Source organism: Taudactylus pleione, unplaced genomic scaffold, assembly GCF_031769625.1.
Source record: "Taudactylus pleione unplaced genomic scaffold, aTauple2 ptg000114l, whole genome shotgun sequence".
In the NCBI taxonomy this organism is placed as follows: domain Eukaryota; kingdom Metazoa; phylum Chordata; class Amphibia; order Anura; family Myobatrachidae; genus Taudactylus; species Taudactylus pleione.
In genome coordinates, this window is record NW_028284516.1 from 29,058,430 (window position 1) to 29,070,451 (window position 12,022).

The 12,022-nt window shown below is 43.2% G+C and overlaps 1 protein-coding gene across 4 annotated transcripts in view; it reads right to left on the reverse strand.

The window, feature by feature from the left end:
* Positions 1-12,022, reverse strand: part of CSPP1 (centrosome and spindle pole associated protein 1) — a 124,656-nt gene that overhangs the window by 66,721 nt on the left and 45,913 nt on the right. For 3 of the 4 annotated variants that reach the window (XM_088471485.1, XM_088471484.1, XM_088471487.1), the window contains 4 exons: positions 5,069-5,182; positions 4,526-4,956; positions 3,711-3,797; positions 2,977-3,078 (listed from right to left, as the gene is read on the reverse strand). In XM_088471485.1, coding sequence (XP_088327611.1) covers positions 2,977-3,078; positions 3,711-3,797; positions 4,526-4,956; positions 5,069-5,182 — 734 coding nt within the window. The remainder of the gene's footprint in view (positions 1-2,976; positions 3,079-3,710; positions 3,798-4,525; positions 4,957-5,068; positions 5,183-12,022) is intronic. The other variant, XM_088471486.1, reaches the window with a different exon arrangement.

Genomic DNA, 12,022 nt, shown 5'->3' on the forward strand with positions numbered 1-12,022 from the left:
GCATCAAGCCACTCATGACAAAAGAAAAGTAATTTTGCCATCTGAAAGCTTACACTAGGCCCAATAACAATTCCTGGATGGAGAACTGCTTCTTAGCCTTCATCATTGTCTGCACTAGCCTGAAAACCTGTTGGCTTTTAGAATCACTACCTCAATAGCCAGACCAGGTAAAGCTAGCGTTGGAAGGGACCCTTGCTTAACATGTCTGGCTGTATGGAGTGGCAATACAGAGGAACATTTGCCCTGCCTACAAAATCTGAATTCAATTACCTACTGGGCCAGTCCAGGGCCACCAGGATGATGTGGTCTGCTTCTAGTTTTATCTTTTTAAGTACCCTCAGTAGCATGACTACAGGAAAGAACAGGTCTATAAGAATGTAAATTTCCAACTAAAGACTGACATCACCCCATTGTTCAAATTCTTGAAGCAGTAGCTCTCCACGTTGTATTCAGCTGGCTGAGGTAGATGGCCCCCCAGTTGTAGATGTCTGGGATGATTACTGTGACAAGAGTCTGAACATTTTGCCCAGCCCACCTCATAACCCGGACCGGTTTCCTTCATGGCCTGTGCACTTCTGGTGTCCCCCTGTTTCAGGTATACCACGGCTGTTACTTATTTCACCTGGATTATCATTGCTCTTTCATGTAGAAGGGATCGAGCAGTGTTCATGGTGTTGAACATCACTCTGAGCTCCAATGCATTTATTGGGTAGGTGGACTCAACTCTCTGATGACTAATGGCCTGAAGCTTGGAGAAAGACTGGTACTCATGGATTCATTCTCAGGGGTTGAGGACAGAGTCTAGTCCCAAATGGTTACCGAGCAACCACTGCTGATGTTGTCACTCTGTAAACACCAACGAACAAAAGTAGCAATTGAGAAGATAACAGCCAATGGGATTTGTTCCACACGATCTGGAACTCTTGCGGAACAGAACATATACGAAACCACCTTGAATGTTGAGACAATTTCTTCCAAAGCCTCATACAGAAGTGCACCAACACCACTGTTCAGGGTCGTGACAAGGCACTTGTCAAGACAAAAATATTTTGTTCTCTTGTAGGAACAGCAGCTATTATTGGGTATCAAAATGCATACCCAGAAAGAGTATGCTGTTGAATGGAATAAGGTTGGACACTGCATGATTATGATCCAACCGTGCAATTCCAAAGCCCCCACTGTCACTATCACATGGTCTAGGATCAAGGCTGGGAAAACCACCTTGATTATGTCATCCAAATTAGGGATGAAAGTCACTCCCATGGACCGGGGATGGACAGTCATAACTGCTCCTTGCTGTTGATCACAGTCCTTAAAATTAAATTTTGATTCTCTCCACATAAAGGTAGACATTAAGAGATTTTAAAATGTGGATGGGTTGGAAGGAGCTGTCTTACTTCTGAACCAGAAATGCGTTAGAATTAAATCCCATCCCACTCTGATCCAATGGGATGCGGAAAATGACTCCCAAAAGAGAGCAAAGTCTGAATTGCTCCACGCAGAAACAGAAGTTTTTGTTTGTCTGCTGGCAGACCTGTGGTGAAGAAAAGGTTTAGGACATATCACCTTGTACCAATTGTCCTCACCCAAGCATCAGTGGTGGAATCAAACTATTTGTCCCTGTAGCGCACCAAAGGAGCTTCAACCGGGGATATCCCCATGTACACAGAAATCTGGGCACCAGTAAGACAGACACGAATAACAGCCTCTGCAATATAAACAATGAGATTGAGTAATTCCAGGTTGGGGCCACCAGACCGGAGGGCCTCTTCCAGCGGATCTGACCACCACTCCATCTCCTTGTTGACTTAGGCTAGGGGTGGGCAATAAGCGGTCCCCCAGATGTTGTAAAACTACACATCCCAGCATGCCCTGCCACAGTTTTGCTATTTGGCCATGCTAAAAATTTTGCAATGCATGCTGGGATTTGTAGTTCAACAACAGCTGGAGGGCCGCTTATTGCCCACCCTTGACTTAGGCGGAGCCCAGGATGGGCGGGCCTGAGCAAATCACTATTCACCATAAAAATGGACTTTAGAGTGGTCTCAATTTTTGTATATTTGCTAATCCTGACATTAACAGTAGTGAGGAATGAAAACATGCAATCGGGGTATCTATCCATTGAAATTCCCATTTGTCACTGTCTACAGAAGAAAAATGGCAAAATGATAGTAACCAGCGAGCGACCTACAACCTGCGGTCTGGTAGAATCCACAACTAGCACAGGAGATCCTCAAACTGAAGGGAACAAGGAAAATAAATAGTTTGCTATTTTTTCCTTTTAAACAACAGCATTTCTGGAGCCTTCAGTTCCTCTCCCTCATGAGCACATGTCTGACAACACGCAAAAACACCTACACCCCTGCATGTGAGGACATCGCCAGGTCAGGCTAAAACTGACACCCCCACTGTCATGGGAAAAAACTTCCAAAGTGGAGCTCTCCCAGGACTGAAGGACAACCGGATTGATAGTTTCTGGGTACAAGACATGGAGGCAAAATCCAAGTTTCACTCCACGGATGATGATACCTGAACCAAACCCTGCACTGAGCAATTTAGGCCCTGAGCCAAAAGAGAAGAGGCCCTCCAGATACAGAGATAATGTGTGGCTAATTCCCCTCAGGCACAGACCACAAAAGCAAGAAGCATTAAGGATAGATATAAAAAAGGTTTCCTTCCGCAGACAACCTTAAGAAAATGCTCTTGAGAAAAAAAGGGATAGCAGAGCAGGAGAGAGAGCCTGGCCTAAAGGAAGTGTAGCTGCAACTGCTGGCACTCCAAATGCTGGCTCCAAGTGTCTGAGGGCAGGCTCGTTTGGCGGGCTTTCCCTATAGGAAGAGTACCAAGGAAGAGGTGCTGAACAAGGAATGCACCTACCCCGGAGCCCAGCAACAAGGAGGCTGCAGTCAGTAAAATAGTGCCCGAAACCAGATGTCCTTCCTTTTTATGAAGAGATTTTACAGGCGACTAAGTTACCTGCTCCTTGTAAGTGAAGTAATTGGTCTTCGATTTGACTGTTCTCGGAAATCATCTTCATAATCCATGGGAGGTTCTCGAATTCTCCTGCCTCTATCAGGCCTACATTGCATAAAGAGAACACATAATGTGTTAAATCAATTGTCTGTAAAGTGAAGTTAAACCTCATTAATAAATATTTCATGTCCTTAAAAATCATGCCAGGTTACCCCCTCATATTCCAGGAATATGACCTATTTATATATCCGGTATTTTATCTATATGTCCTGAAAAAATAAAGAATACCACATGACTAGATATAAAGTGACAATGTATTTGTTAATCCACCCCAGACCCCAGTCAGGGCTTCTACACTAGCCTCTATATAAATATCACCTTTAGTAGCACCTATGTGTTTGTAAGTTAATAATGTTCATGCAAAACAGCTACTTTCCCTCCCCACACAGAAGAGTCTTAAAGACAACTAAAAAAATTTTGTGTCTATAGGAGTAATGAAGACGAAAAGTCACAAAGCACTCAACCAATGCGGTCACAGACAGTACTTTCTCTCCATAACATTTGAAGTACATATAAGGGCACACTTAATGGCATAACCATGGGAAACTACAGCCTGGAAATGGGACATCCACAGGTCCAATGCAGAAGAAAAAATTAGGGCGTTGAGGATGTGGACAATTCACAGATTGGCTCTTACTAGACAGCGATTACATTTTTAAAAGGAGAGGTCTTCCTACCTGTGATCACTCCTTTCCATCTGGAAATAAGAGGCCTCATCTGGTTGATAACCATGGCTCTCCAGATCACCACGTGGAGGTAACACTCTGTAAATCAATTCTGTTACTTCATGTTCTTAAACAAGTCATGGGGCCAAATGTAATAGGGTGAGAGTTTAGCAGTACACTCTCACATTGGTCGAGTTTCATCTTCAAAATGGGAAAACATCTGGATGAGAGTTTAAATCGTGACAGTTCTTCAAGTCTAAAAATATGCGAGTTTGCATGTTCTCGGACCCTATTACATTGGTCGAGTTTTAAAAGTGCGAGAGTTTACTGCTAAACTCTCACATTTTCCAAACTATCACCTATTACATTTCGCCCATCTTTAGTAGACAATTATTAATACAAAAACTTCAACAGCCTTTTGATAACAAGTAAACTAAGAGTAAAAAGATAAACTTTATAATTATTATTTTGCTTTTCATTTCTAAATCAGTTTTATGGGGGTTTATTTGCAGTTTTATTAAAAGAAATATCTCCTACACTTAACATGGTGTCACAATCTAAGGTTAACGTTAAAAGTCCTATGTGTATATTTAGTAAACAGTGGGTTTTCAAAGCTTTCGATTAGTGCCGGCTTTGACCGCTGGATTTAAAATGGCAATATCTATAAATGCAAAACAGTTCTGCCGTTTTAAATTCAACAACAATCAGCAGCATTGAAAACCTGCTGTTTAGTAAATATACCAACTATTTTCTAAAGTACAAAACTAACACTGACATAATATTTTCGATCTCGACTGAAAAACATTCAGTAGGAAATAATAAAGTACCTTTCGGGTGGGAGGTTATTTCTCAATGGCCTTCTGTCTTGTACATCTGCATTGTATTTCTTTGTATATATATGGCTTGTGTTTTCATTGTCATCAGGAGGTAACTTAAGTCTGAGGGGTCTTCGTTCCAATTCCCAATCTGCAGCAACGTGGTGGGGCCTATCAACCGTGTCAGTGTCCATGTCTGTCCTCCATAGTTTTTTATTTAAAACGGTGGTTTCCTCATCTGGCTTCCTGACAAACGGATCCTCAGCTACAGTCTGGACGTCTCTTCTGTGAGGTTTCTCAGCTTCAGAACGCCTTTTATTAAGTAGCTGCTCGTAGGCCTCCATAGAAGAGTATGCATCTTTCTTAGGAACATCCTGTTCTCTATAGGACTCAGGGGCTGGTGGGTATTGCTCCAGCTTTACTCTGCTCTGCGTTTTATCACGCTGTATCCCACAGAGGAATAAAGTAATACATTACAAAAAGGAACCTTGAAACCCATACACGTACACACAAACAAATGTAGATATAACAGCAGGTTCAATTTTAGTGACAAACCTGAGTGTACTGTGCTGCTGCAGCAGCTGCTGCTCGCCTGAACGTCTCCTGCTCCTCGTCCTTCATCCTGAGGAACTGGTTGTATTCTCTGTTTCTCTCAAGACGTAGCTTGTCCTAAACAAAGTAAGATTACTTGTATGGCATTGGCTACATACAGGAACATTAAACATGACTTTAACATCAAATGTATTAGATACTAAGCACAAATTTAAAATCAGATTAGTAAAAAAAAATCATATGAGAGTCACTAAAAAAGCACAGTCCCAATTATTATGGACATAACAGAATTATTACCGGTAAGTAGGGATGTGCAGGCTCGGATAGGTTTGAGTTTGCACGTTGAGTTCGGATTTTTACCTCCAAAAAAACGAGGGAAAAATCCGAACTCAACGTGCAAACTCGAACCTATCCGAGCCTGCACATCCCTACCGGTAAGTCATCTTCCATAAAATGCTCCATCATAGCCATTATAATGGGATGTTCCCTTCAAGGTTTAGGTAGACAAAAATGCCATCAGATTGTATTTGATGCATCTCACTCTTACCCAGTGTCACTGAGTAACTTCCAAAGCTGTCCTGTCTCAAACAACATGGCTGGGTTGCCATGGTGTATTTATAGGAAAAGGAATGATCGGTAATTATAACATGCCATTTTCCTTCACAATGAGATTTATACAAGCAATATAGTTGAGAAGACTGCAAAGAAAACTAAGCCACATATACTGCATAATCAAAGGTTATTAAAGTGGAGTACATCTCCCAAACTAGGTGTAAGCAGAGGATGAATTGTATATCAGTATTTTTTTTTTTTTTTTTAAATAAACTTTGAACACCACCATTAGTCATCCTTGACAAAGTAGCCAAGTGCTACGAAACGCGATGGACGTGACAAACGGGCAGCAGAGATACAGTTTACCAGCCGGATACAAGCGGGATGCGGCGCCTGATGTCATCACCAGAAGCCGCGGCCACAACACACGTGGCAGCAGTAAAACCAAGTCGGCCCGGGGAGGACTGCGGCGTCAGTCTGAAGAACCCGGACCAAGTAGGGTAAGAAGTAGGGACAGTTCTACCCATACCACTATATCAATCTGGCTGTAGCCCACAACTAACAAAAGAGTGTGCTGGATCAATTTTTGCTAATTGTATTTACATTTATTTTATCCATTTTCTTCTTTTTATTTTTCTTCTTTTTTATTCAATTTTTATTCATCTTACTATTTTATTTATTATTCTTACCATTGTCTCTCCATGTTTTTACCCACCCCCTTTCATTAACTAATAGTCCATAGTCATTATACTAGCGCTCAATCTCTCCCCTATAAACCAAGTTACTTAATATTAAGCCGCTTATTATACTGATTTAGCGCAGATAACCTTTATTACCCTAAACATTACAGTGCAGGACAAGGACATGGTTTATATACATTGCTACAATAGCGATTGAAACACTCACAATAAGCAGCAGGGAGTCAGCAGTCAAGTGTTAGGTGCCCTTGTGGGGAGTAAAGAGTAGAAGAAAGTGTAAGGAGAAGCACATGAGGGAAGAGGTCCCTGCTCGTGAGAGCTTAAATTCTAAAGGGGAGGGGCAGACAGACAGGAGTGACACAGGAAGGGTAGATAGGGAGGAAAGAGCATGAAGTGGGTTAGGATGAGAGCTGGAAGGCCTTGATGAAGTAGTGGGTCTTGAAAGCCCGTTTGAAGATTGGTAGAGAGGTGGAGCAACTGATAGAGAGAGGGAGAGAGTTCCAAAGGTAGGGAGCAGCATCTTGGAGGCGGGAGTGGGAGGAAGTAATCAGTTGGCAGTAGAGACGGTATGCATTTGTTGAGCGAAGTGGACGGGCAGGAGTGTGAAGGGAGATGAAGTCAGAGATGTAAGTGGGAGAGGATTGGGGAAGGGATCTGTAGGCGAGTGTAAGAACCTTGAATTGGCATCTGAAGAGGAAGGGGAGCCAGTGTAGGGCTTGAAGGAGAGGGGAAGCAGATGTAGAGTGTTTGGAGAGGAAGATTTGCCAAGCAGCAGCACTGAGGACCGATTGTAGTGGAGAGAGATGGGGGAGACTGGGAGGTTACAGTAGTCCAATCTGGAGATGACCAGTGAGTGGATGAAGGTTTTAGTAGCATCCAGGGTGAGGAAGGGTCTAACCCTGGAAATATTTTTGAGATGGAAATGGTAGGACTGCGAGAGGTGCTGAATGTGTGGTTTAGTCTAGGATAACTCCAAGACAGCACACTTTGGGGTTAGATGAGTCAATAGATAATGAAATTGTGGGAAGTGAGGTAATGGAAGAGGGTGGAAGATGATCAGTTAAGTCTCAGACATGTTAAGTTTAAGAAAGTGCTGGGACATCCAGGAAGAGAAAGCAGAGAGACAGGTGGAGATACAGGTGAGGAGACAGGGAGAGAGGTCAGGGGTGGAAAGGTAGATTTGAGTATCATCAGCATAGAGATGATATTGGAGGTCAAGAGTTGATGAGTTCACCTAAAGAGGATGTATATAGGAAGAATAGGAGAGGTCCAAGAACAGAACCTTGGGGAACTCCTACTGTTAGTGGAAGTGGGGGGGGGGAAGAGGAGTCATGATAGGAGAAGGAACGATCAGAGAGGTAGGAGGACAGACAGGAGAGGGCAGTGCCACGCAGACCAAGAGTGTGAAGGATTTGCAGGAGGAGAGAGTGGTCTACAGTGTCAACTGCAGCAGAGAGGTCAAGGAGAATGAGCAGAGAGTAGTGGCCTTTGGATTTGGCAGCAAGGAGGTCATTGCATACTTTCGTGAGGGCATTTTCAGTGGAGTGGAGAGAACGGAAGCCAGATTGAAGTGAGTCAAGGAGGGAGTGGGAGGAAAGAAAGGTGGTAAGGCAGTTGTAAACAATAAGCTCAAGGAGTTTGGAAGCAAAAGGGAGGAGAGAGATGGGTCAGTAGTTGGAGAGTATGTTAGGATCAAGGATGTTTTTAAAAAAATGGGGGAGACAAGGGCATGTTTGAATGCAGAAGGGACAGTGCCAGATGATAGGGAGAGATTGAGGAGGTGGGCAAGATGGGAACAGGCACAAAGAGAAGGGTAACAGAGGAGACGAGAAGGGACAGGGTCAAGGGCGGAGATGGATGAAGGGGAGGACCAGATGAGGGCCATGACTTCCTCTCCAAAAACAGGGGAGAATGATATCAGTTGGTGAGACAGATGGGGAGGGGTGGTCAGGGAAAGGAGGGGCAGGAGTGCTGAGGGTCTGATGGGATATTATGTCTTCACGTATGGAGTCAATTTTAGATGTAAAGTAGGTGGCAAAGTCAAGGGCAGAGAGTAAGTAGGGGAGGCAAGGAGGGGAACAGCAGAGGAGGTAGTTGAAAGCAGGAAAGAGATGCCGGGGGTTTGTGGACTGGGAGGAGATAAGGTTCTTGAAATATGATTGTTTGGAGAGGGACAGGGCAGCACTGTAGGATGAGAGAATAAATTTGAAATGGAGGAAGTCTTCCTTAGAGCGTGATTTCCTCCGCTAACGTTCGGCAATTCGTGAACACTTTTGCAGGTATCTGGTGCATTTGGAATGCCAGGGTTGTGGTGTGGATCTGCAAGGGTGAGTAGTCATTGCGAGAGTCAAGAGCAAAGGTAAGGGAGGCATTGTACAGGGAAGTGGCTTGTTCAGGACAGGAGAGAGAAAGGGTAGGGGAAAGAAGCGAGTCCAGCGGGTAGGAAAAAGCAACAGTGTCAATAGCCTCAATGTTACATTTAGTAATGGTAGCCTTAGGAGGTAGAGGAGGGGAAGGAGAGAGGGAGAAGTTAAAAGAGAGAAGGTGATGGTCAGAGAGGGGAAATGGGGATTTGGAGTAATCAAAAATATCACAATGGTGAGTAAAAAGCAGGTCAAGTGAGTGCCCACTCACATGGGATGGTGAGGAGGTCAACTGGGAGAAATCAAATGAAGAGGTAAGGGAAAGGAGTTTAGCGGCAGAGGATTCAGTGAGAATGTCAATTGGAATATTATAATCACCTAGGGTAAAGGAGGGAAGATCTTAGGAGAGAAAGTGAGAGAGCTAGGAAGCAAAGCTGTCAAGGAATTCGGAGGGAGGCCCAGGGGGATGGTAAATGACAGCTACTCCGAGGTGTACTGGTTGGAAGAGGCGTATAGCATGAACCTCAAATGTGGGGAATGTAATGGATGGTTCAGAGGGTATTAGCTGGTAGGAGTAACTGGCGGATAGAAGGTCCCCGAACACCACCACGGCGACCCCCAGGACGAGAGGTATGAGAGAAGGTTCAAAGGGGGGGGAAGAGTTGAGAAGAGTTCTTTGGCCAGAGTTTTCACCAGAAAATGGACTTTACTTATTTTGCTTATATCATAAGGAAAACAATGTAAATCATGTTGGAATGGAGACTTAACAGAATTTAATAAGCAATAAAAATCTTTACTTTTCATCGCTGGGTAATACTATCTTGTGATGGCGTAACCCTATAACAAGTAAAGAGGTATCTGCAAAGTCGGAAAGGCATTGTTTCATTCCCACGGGGTCATGCTACTGTGCGTACATGTGTCCACTGTAATGCAACCTTTTGCTGGAAGCCAGGGGTTTAAACTAACCTTTTTATCACCTAGGTGAAAGAATAATCACGCCACCCTGTCATGGTGTATAGTAGTTATCCTCAACCTATATGACCACCATATACCACAGACAACATTGGTGACACCATACACTATAGACAACACTCTCTGCTCTGGGGCTTCTAGCACACTCAGATGGTGCAACAAACTGCTGAGATTCAGCATTTTGTGTGCTAGAAGTACCAGTGCAGAGAGCGACACCCCAGACAGGAAAGAGGAACTGCACAGGTTTAACAGGTGCAGGGTGCTAGAATGAAGACTAATATACTACAGACAGCATTAGCGACCTACAAATACTACAAACAGAATTAGTAGCAGCCATCACTATATAATACAGACAGCATTAGTGACGTCCAAATAATACAGACAGCATTAGTGATCTACAAATACTACAGACAGAATTAGTGGTCTACAAATAATACAGACAGCATTAGTGATCTACAAATAATACAGACAGCATTAGTGATCTACAAATATTACAGACAGAATTAGTGGCCGCCATCGCCATAAAATACAGACAGCATTAGTGACGTCCAAATAATACAGACAGCATTAGTGATCTGCAAATACTACAGACAGAATTAGTGGCCGCCATCGCCATAAAATACAGACAGCATTAGTGACGTCCAAATAATACAGACAGCATTAGTGATCTACAAATACTACAGACAGAATTAGTGGCCGCCATCGCCATAAAATACAGACAGTATCAGTACGCACCAGTCAGTGGAATGTACCTGAGACTCCAATGCTGCTATTTTGAGCTCCAGAAGTAATTTTACTCACAGGTACTCTTTTTACACTACCTGCACTCTCATTAGCTAGTGAGGATTATCCTCACCAATGGCACCTTATCCCCATAGCCCAAAGCAGATGCAGCTGTAACTCCTGTCTCTGCATTTTTGACCTCACATTGATTGTTCACGGTCACATGGAACACAATGAAAAGCAGAACCCAATTTCATTAAAGGAGGTTCCTCTAATCTTTACTATTTGTACTCGATACCTGTGTTTATGAAGAAAAAGACTAATGTATAAGTATTTACCCACTTTCAACTACTTAAAATAATTTTACATGAGGGGAAAAGGGGGGACTACATTTTCGACCCATTGACAATGGGGGTGACAGCATTGGTGAACACCTTTGCCATTTAATACAGACAGCATTAGTGAGCACGATCACCATATGCTACAGACAGCATGTGACTGGAAAAGAGACTGCCATATACTATAGACAGTATTTGTGAGCACAATTACCATATACTACAGACAGCATTAGTGACAGACAGATACTACAGACATGATTAGTGATTGCTATATACTACAGACCACACTAGTGATCTACATACACTACAGACAGCACTAGTGACCTACATACACTACAGACAGCATTAGTGACGGTCATCTACTATAGACAACATTAGTGACCCCCATATAATAAAAAGAGCATTAGTGACCTACATATACTAGACAGTGACACTCGCACATCTTTGCAGCAGTCAAGGCAAACAGCCCCTCTCTGCGCCAGGTCACGTGTGACTATGCTAGCGTTGGGGGCTTTTTTTTGTGGCTTTTTTAGCCGAAAATACATCTATGTCACAATGTGACTAGGACGCAGCTGGAGACTGTACTGATTAATTTTAGTAGCGACACTCGTATATCTGTGTGTCACTGAGTCTCTGAATCAGCATAGGAAGTGCCAAGATGAAATGGCCGGCACTTTTTTCCACGCCTAGTACCATATAAAGACTCAGGTGCACCATATAAAGACTCAGGTGCACACAGATATGAATGTGTCGCATATCAAATTTATCAACACAGTTTCCTGGATTGTTATTAAGACACATTTTCAGCCTAAAAAAAGTTGCAAGGCATGCTGGGATGTGTAGTTCAACAACAGTTAGAGGGCCGCTTATTGCCCACCCCAGGGTGAAAGGGTAAAGCCACCATAAACTAAATATGGTGTTTTGGGTGAAATTCCATTAACTAAATATTATTCCAGAATTTTACTCCCCTAGAAACCCCGTCTACCGTGGCCATACACCACTTTTCTGACACCTGCCAATGATACTGACTAGATGGACATCAGACTGTTATGTAGAAAAAGCTGCCTCTGTATAAGCTAGGAGACCATAGCTGAACCTCAGCAGACACACGGGGACCTGCTGGCTCAGAGAGAACAAGTTTAAGTATCTGGTTATATGTAAACTCTGCAAAACATAAGTTATAATAAGGTTTAGCCTTGATGGATATGACCTATAGTGTTTTCAACATGACAGCTTCCTGGCTCAGGAATGAATACATATGGAAATATGCAGAAGACACTTGCCATTTGCACAAATACACCTCTGCGTTCA